Genomic DNA, 8,428 nt, shown 5'->3' on the forward strand with positions numbered 1-8,428 from the left:
TCAGGGCAAGAAAAAACTCAACCCAATGGGATGACAATGAGAAACCTTGGAGGGGACCGCAGACGTGGAGTGGATCTAGTTTAATAGTGTGAGAGTCCAGTCCATAGTGGGGCCAGCAGGGGTTTCAATCTTAAAGATCTAAAAAAAATGATTTAGAATGTCAGAATGCCAGATTGAAAAGAATGCCGGATTGAAAATCTTAACGGGCCTTAAATTTTTCAATCTGGCATTCTTTTCAATCTGGCATTCTGACATCCCTAAATAATAACATGCCCCTAAAATTATTCCTAAAATTATTTCGGAATGTCAGAATGCCAGATTGAAAAATGTAAGGCCCGTTAAGCTTTTCAATCTGGCATTCTGACATTCCGAAATAATTTTAAGAATAATTTTAGGGGCATGTGGATCCCGGGCCTTAATTTGCCCAGGTCTGCTTCAGATGATCGGATCAGCCCTTTGAGACACTTGTGATTTAGGGCTATATAAATAAACATTGATTGATTGATTGATCTTCCTCCAAACTGTCATGAGGCTTGAAGGTCTGGGTCCGATCATGCCTGGTTCTGATTGGATTCCCCGCCCCTTACCCACCTGCAACTGCGATTGGATATATTCCTACCTTATCCCACTCGCCTAAAGACGACATTTAAATTAATAATAATAATAATGGATTAGATTTTATATCGCGCTTTTCTATTATTAGATACTCAAAGCGCTCACAGAGAAGTGGGAACCCATCATTCTTTCACACCTGGTGGTGGTAAGCTACATTTGTAGCCACAGCTGCCCTGGGGTAGACTGACGGAAGCGAGGCTGCCAGTTTGCGCCTACGGCCCCTCCGACCACCACCTATCATTCATTCATCATTCACTCAGGGGGCAAGGGTGAAGTGTCCTGCTCAAGGACACAACGGCAGCGATTTGGATGTCAAGAGAGGCAGGGAGCGAAACCTGCAACCCTCAAGTTGATTGGATTTCTTGTCTGTCAACATTTTGTGAATTTCGCCACCGTTTTAGTCAATGTGCATTTGTTTTGATTAGCTGTCCTATATTAGTCGGGGGAAAATAGGCCGTTGACGCGCGTTTTTAGTAACACTTGTGACGCCCACAACCTTGTGTGACCCGCAGGCTCGGCGAACGCCACGATGGCGTCCAACAGGACGGCGTGCGTTAAGATAACCGACAGCACCGTCAGCGACCTCCTGATGACCACATACATCGTGGCCTTCATCTTGGGCTTGACCTTCAACGTCCTCACCGTGAGTCCCATCTGGCAACAGGTGCGCAAGGAAAACGTGCTGGGCATCTTCCTGCTGAGCCTGTCGCTGTCGGACATGTTGTTCGTCCTCACCTTGCCGCTGTGGATCAACTACTACCACCAGGACCACCACTGGAAGCTGGGCGTCACGTCCTGCAGCGTCGTGGGCTTCTTCTACTACTCCAACATGTACATCAGCATCCTCCTGCTCTGCTGCATCTCCGTGGACCGCTGCCTGGTGGTCACCTACCCGCTGCGCTCCAAGACCCACCGGACGTCAAGCTGCGCCTGGGCCCAGTGCGCCGCCGTCTTCGTGGCGGTGATGGCGCTGCACGTTTTCGTGCTGGTCAACGACAACCTCGCCGACGCCCACGACGACGCGTACAACAACGACAGGTGTTACGAGACCTACCCCATGCAGGAGCGTATCGCCTTATTCAACCTGGTGCGCGTGGGCGCGGGCTTCTTGATCCCCCTGCTGGTGTTGGCCGTCAGTTACTGGAGGGTGCTCGCCACCGTGGCGCAGAGTCCCGGCTTGAACGCGCAGGTCAAGAGAAAAGTCCGCCTTCTCTGTTTCGGCGTGATCGGCATCTTCTCCTTGTGCTTCGCGCCGTACCACGTTCTCCTCCTGGTGCGCTCGCTCGTCTTCTACACCCACGACCACGCCGGTTACTGCCAGTTCGAGCAGAAGATGCACTTTGCTTTCTCCTGCACGCTGGCCTTGTCGAGCCTGAACTGCGTGATGGACCCCGTGCTCTACATGCTGGCCAGCAACGGCGTGCAGGAGAAGGTGAAAATGTGCTGCAACCGGCATAAAAGGACAGAAGCGGAAGAGTGCGCTCTGGCCGACCACCGCCGAGGAAAGACCAACAACAATTTAATCTGAATGTCTGCAGGATAAGGATTATTTACTTGCTTTATCAGCCACATAATCACATCCTTGATGTCGCCATATTTGTCCGCAGCTCTCATATCCTGCGCAGTGGAGGAGACAAGGATCACCCAGTGGTCATTTGCCTGACATGTTGCATATTGGCAGCGTCTGTGGATTCTCTGATGGGTTTCAAAATTGCATGGTGATAAGGAACAATTGTCCTTCTATAACAGAAGTATAAAGGATGCAGGGGCCGCTTGGGTCCATTTTGGACATTACAGGGGAACTGCACTTTTGCCTATGCTTCACAATCATTATGAAAGCCATAACGACAGATGGATTTTTAATGCATTCTAAATTTTAAATAAATGCGATCAAAGGTCCACTTTAGTGTTGTCCCGATACCAAAATTATTTCGATACTTTTCTAAATAAAGGGGACCACAAAAAAATTGCATTAATGGCTTTATTTTAACAAAAAATCTTAGGGTCGATTAAACATATGTGTCTTATTGCAAGTTTGTCCTTTAATAGTGAACATACATGACGACTTGTCTTTTAATAGTAAGTAAGCAAACAAAGGCTCCTAATTAGTCTGCTGACATATGCAGTAACATATTGTGGCATTTTCCATTCCATTATTTTGTTAACATTATTAAGGACATGTGGTAGAAAATGAATTATTAATCTACTTGTTCATTTACTGTTACTATCTGCTTACTTTCTCTTTTAAGATGTTCTATCTACACTTCTGTTAAAATGTAATACTCACTTATTCTTCTGTTGTTTGGATGCTTTACATTAGTTTTGGATGATACCACAAATTTGGGTATCAATACGATACCAAGTCGTTACAGGATCATACATTGGTCATATTCAAAGTCCTCATGTGTCCAGGGACATATTTCCTGAGTTTATAAACATAAAATACATTTTAAAAAAAGGAAAGAAGATGTTGTGATGCCAAAAAATATCAATGTAATCATAGTAGTATCGACTAGATACGTATCATTACAGTGGATGTTAGGTGTAGATCCACCAATGGCATTTGTTGACATTTTGACACCGGTGAGCTACAGTGTGTAGTGAAGCATGTTTAGCTATTCCTCGTCCTGCAGGGATGATACTTGTAAGAAACTTACTTTATTTGTCGCCATGGAGGCGAGGATTAGTGATTTAGAAGTAGATAAAACACTGCCGACTGGAGCTGGACTCTAGCCGCTAGCTAGCTAGCCATGTCTTAAAGCACCTCTTCCTGAGGGCGTTTCAGTGTTAAACTTCACCTTTATCTTTAGTTTTTAAGCCAAAATGCGTTCGTGTATACACACACATTGACTGTTTGTAAGTACTCCGTGATTGTGCGCTACCGAACATGCTCGTCTGCTTGTAAACCAGCAATGACACGATGTGACGATGACCGGGGGGTGGTGGACCGGTACATTACAGAGCCAGTGTACTACCGAATATGATTCATTAGTATCTATTGGTATAATAATACCGGTATACCGTACAACCCTAGTCCACTTACATATGGAGCCGCTCTATTCTGCCTATAAAGCCCTTAAAAAACATCTCCACTGAGGTTTTATGTACATGATGTAAGAATAAATGTAATTTATTAACAGTCACTTTTATAATATAATAACATTTTATATTTACGGATTTTGATAAATCGCAATAATTTCAAAAACGCATTTTTTTTTTCCATCATCACTGATTATTACTCACTGCAGACTTCCTGAGAGCCAACAAACATAATAAAACATCACTTACTGTATAAAGTCTGCACAGTCTGACTGTTTTGATGTTCATATATTCGTCTAAATGTGATTATATGAACATCCTAATGACAGCATTAGAATGCATAAAAAAAAATACATCTGTCGTAATGATTATGAACGATAGGCAAAATTCCTCCAAAAAAGTGAAGTTCCCCTTTCACAGCCTTAAAGGATGACCCAATTAGGAATGTACAAAATGAGGGAGAAAACACCGGAAACAAACCACATTACAGGAAAACTGCACTTTAAAAAAAAATGTTGCCTATGTTTCACAATCATTATGAAAGACAGATGGATTTTTAATGCATTCTAAATATTAAATAAATGCGATCAAAAGTCACCTTACATATGGAGCCGCTCTATTCTGCCTATAAACCTTCTTAAAAAAACATCCAAACACCTCCATTGAGGTTTTATGTACATAATGCAAGTATATATGTAATGTATTAACAGGCACATTTATAATATAATTTAATATTTACGGATTTTGATCAGCATCTCCACGTTTCCATTTTTTTCCCCATCATCACTGATTATTACTCACTGCAGACTTCCCGAGAGCCAACAAACATAATAAAACATCACTTAGAGTACAAAGTCTGCTGTCATTAGGATGCTGACTGTTATTCATACATTCATCTAAATGTGAATAAATGAACATCATAATGACAGCATTAGAATGCTTTTAAAAAAAACCACATCTGTCGTAATGATTGTGAACGATAGGCAAAATTCCTCCAAAAAAGTGAAGTTCCCCTTTCACGGCCTTGCTGGACGACTCAATTAGGAATGTACAAAATGAGGGGGAAAACACTGGAAACAAACCAAATTATAGGGGAACTGCACTTTAAAAAAATGTTGCCTAGGGTTCACAATCATTATGAAAGACAGATGGATTTTTAATGCATTGTAAATATTAAATACATGCGATCAAAAGTCAGCTTACATATGGAGCCGCTCTATTCTGCCTATAAAGCCCTTATAAAAACATCCAAACACCAACATTGAGGTTTTATGTACATGATGTAAGTATAAATGTAATGTATTAACAGGCACATTTATAATATTATAATAACATTTAATTTTTACGGATTTTGATCAGCATCTCCACGTTTCCTTTTTTTCCCCATCATCACTGATTATTACTCACTGCAGACTTCCCGAGAGCCAACAAACATAATAAAACATCACTTACAGTACAAAGTCTGCTGTCATTAGGATGCTGACTGTTATGATGTTCATACATTCATCTAAATGTGAATATTTGAACATCCTAATGACAGCATTAGAATGCATTCAAAATAAAATACATCTGTCGTAATGATTGTGAACGATAGGCAAAATTCCTCCAAAAAAGTGAAGTTCCCCTTTCACGGCCTTGCTGGACGACCCAATTAGGAATGTACAAAATGAGGGGGAAAACACTGGAAACAAACCAAATTAAGGGGGATTACACTTTTAAAATTGTTTTGCCTATATGCTTCACAATCATTATGAAAGACAGATGGATTTGTAATGCATTCTAAATATTAAATAAATGCGATCAAAAGTCTGCTTACATATGGAGCCGCTCTATTCTGCCTATAAACCCCCTTAAAAAAACATCCAAACACCTCCATTGAGGTTTTATGTACACAATGCAAGTTTATATGTAATGTATTAACAGGCACATTTATAATCACATTTGTTATATTTACGGATTTTGATCAGCATCACCACGTTTCCTTTTTTCCCCATCATCACTGATTATTACTCACTGCGGATTTCCCGAGAGCCAACAAACATAAAAAAAACTATCACTTACAGTACAAAGTCTGCTGTCATTAGGATGCTGACTGTTATGATGTTAATAATGATAATGGGTTATAAATGGGTTATACTTGTATAGCGCTTTTCTACCTTCAAGGTACTCAATGTTCATATATTAATCTAAATGTGAATATATGAACATCCTAATGACAGCATTACAACGCTTTAAAAAAAAAATACATCCATCGTAATGATTGTGAAGGATCCAAAAAAGTGAAGTTCCCCTTTCACGGCCTTGCTGGACGACCCAATTAGAATGTACAAAATGAGGGGGGAAACACTGGAAACAAACTAAATAAAAGGGGAATTGCACTTTTAAAAAAAATGTTGCCTATCGTTCACAATCCTTATGAGAGATAACAAGGCAAAAGTTGTTTTTTTTCCGTTTTTTAGCATAATAATCGGTTTGTTCGAGGTGGCTAGCAATTAAGCTAATGGGAGCAAACAATTCTTCCTCCAAATCCGTTGAAAAATACATTCAAAAACTGTCAACAATACTTCATTTGCGTTCTGTAACCCGTGTAACAACCAAGCTGTAGCGATGTTGTTATTGTAAGAGTGAACACTGGGGTACTCTTTTTGTAGCGAACTAACCACGGTATTAGCCGTCAAAGCTAGCTACGGCAAAAGATAAGCTAGCTTCTACGTCAGCACCAAACGCGTTTGGTGCGATAGAACACCAATCTGTACCGACTGAAAAAACATGAACAGTCATATTACAGTATCTGTAAAGTATTAGCCCACATTTCATGTTTTGTTTGTACACAGCTGAGCTAGCCAGACAGCGTGTTTACCGTAGTTGTGCTAACACGCATGACGTGCTGCGTTCAGCCTCATAACGTAAAAGTAGTGTGCCGTGAGATACAGTCTGGTGTGTTGTGGGAGATGATCTAATTTCACCTATCTGGGTTAAAAATATTTTTTGCAAACCAGTAAGTATAGTCTGCAAATGATGTGTTGTTGTTGAGTGTCTGTGCTGTCTAGAGCTCGGCAGAGTAACCGTGTAATACTCTTCCATATCAGTAGGTGGCAGCCGGTAGCTAATTGCTTTGTAGATGTCGGGAACAGCGGGAGGCAGTGTGCAGGTAAAAAGGTGTCTAATGCTTAAACCAAAAATAAACAAAAGGTGAGTGCCCCTAAGAAAGGGCATTAAAGCTTAGGGAAAGCTACGCAGAACGAAACTAAAACTGAGCTGGCTACAAAGTAAACAAAAACAGAATGCTGGACGACAGTGGAGCAAAGACAATGTACATCCGAACAGGACATGTCAATCAACAATGTCCCCACAAAGAAGGTTAAAAACAACTGAAATATTATTGATTGCTAAATCAAAGTAGATGCGGGAAATATTGCTCAAAGGAAGACATGAAACTGCTACAGGAAAATACCAAAATAGGAGCGCAAGACAAGAACAAAAACACAACACACAGGAAAACAGCAAAAAAAAACTTCAAAATAAGTCATGGAGTGATGTGACAGGTGGTGACAGTACACCTACTTTGAGACAAGAGCTATAGTGATGCATGCTTGGTTATGCTTTAAAGTAATATCCAACAATTGTGACAACGACTTTTTACTGTCAACTGACTTTCGTTTTTTAATGATTTCTGCTGGTGGTGTGCCTCCGCATTTTTTCAATGCAAAAAATGTGCCTTGGCTCAAAAAAGGTTGACAAACCACAGTGAATACATCAACTCCTGGCAGAGGTAATAATGATGATACAGACAGCAGCGGCTTTAGCTATGGGTGGTCCAAGGGGCGCTGCAAGGATGAGGGGGGAAAAGATTGCTATTTATCAGTCCGGATACGTGGCACAAGGCTCCACACGGCCACTGCACACACATTTTCTTTGTCACATATGCTTGTATTCAAAAATATTGCATGATTATGTCAAAGGAAATAAAAACATGTGTGAGAACAACCATACACGAGATATTTATATATCCTCACGCAGTTGTCTAACATACCCGTGATTGTTTCATACACTATATTCATATTTTTTCCACATTAAAACAAGTCTATCGTTAAGCTCAAACAATAAGTAAGAAATGTTCATTGTATTGAGGTTTTATGTTATGTTATGTTTTATGTTACGTAAGTACTTATGAGGTTTTATTTATTTATTTGAAAAGAAAACACAAACCTAAACACACTTTAAAGGAGTGTTTAGTAAAAATGTATATTCTTATTGGAAGACACTGAGTGGCAGCAACATTGATTTTTATGCGTTATTTTTCCTCGTACAGTGTTAAATAAAAACTCACGCTTAACGTCCTATGGTCAAAAATTGCGCTAAGTATGTTATATATCATTCCACTTAATACAAAAAATTGCATTATTGGCTTTATTTTAACAAAAAATGTTAGGGTACATTAAACATATGTGTCTTATTGCAGTTAAGTCCTTAAATAAAATAGTGAACATACAAGACAACTTGTCTTTTAGTAGTAAGTAAGCAAACAAAGCCTCCTAATTAGTCTGCTGACATATGCAGTAACATATTGTGTCATTTTCCATTCAGTTATTTTGTCAACATTATTAAGGACAAGTGGTAGAAAATGAACTATTAATCGACTTGTTCATTTACTGTTAATATCTGCTTACTTTCTCTTTTAACATGTTCTATCTACACTTTGTTAAAATGTAATAATCACTTATAGTGGAGGCCCTTAGGGATATTTCCGTTCACTTTTGTCTAAAAGCGCCAA

At 39.9% G+C, this 8,428-nt stretch overlaps 1 protein-coding gene across 1 annotated transcript; it reads left to right on the forward strand.

Moving 5' to 3' along the window:
* Nucleotides 1-303: 303 nt before the first annotated feature.
* gpr184 (G protein-coupled receptor 184) lies at nt 304-2,143 on the forward strand. Its single transcript, XM_062061845.1, has 2 exons — nt 304-328; nt 1,128-2,143. The coding sequence occupies exons 1-2, from the start codon at nt 304-306 to the stop codon at nt 2,141-2,143; spliced, it is 1,041 nt and encodes a 346-aa protein (XP_061917829.1).
* Nucleotides 2,144-8,428: the final 6,285 nt, after the last annotated feature.

This window comes from Entelurus aequoreus, linkage group LG10, assembly GCF_033978785.1.
Source record: "Entelurus aequoreus isolate RoL-2023_Sb linkage group LG10, RoL_Eaeq_v1.1, whole genome shotgun sequence".
Classification (NCBI taxonomy): domain Eukaryota; kingdom Metazoa; phylum Chordata; class Actinopteri; order Syngnathiformes; family Syngnathidae; genus Entelurus; species Entelurus aequoreus.

Excerpts from the sequence above, each read along its gene's own strand:
- gpr184 (XM_062061845.1), top strand. The coding sequence starts at position 304 with ATGTCAGAATGCCAGATTGAAAAAT. Across the intron at positions 329-1,127 it reads AGAATGCCAGATTGAAAAAT|GCTCGGCGAACGCCACGATG; the intron begins GTAAGGCCCGTT and ends TGTGACCCGCAG.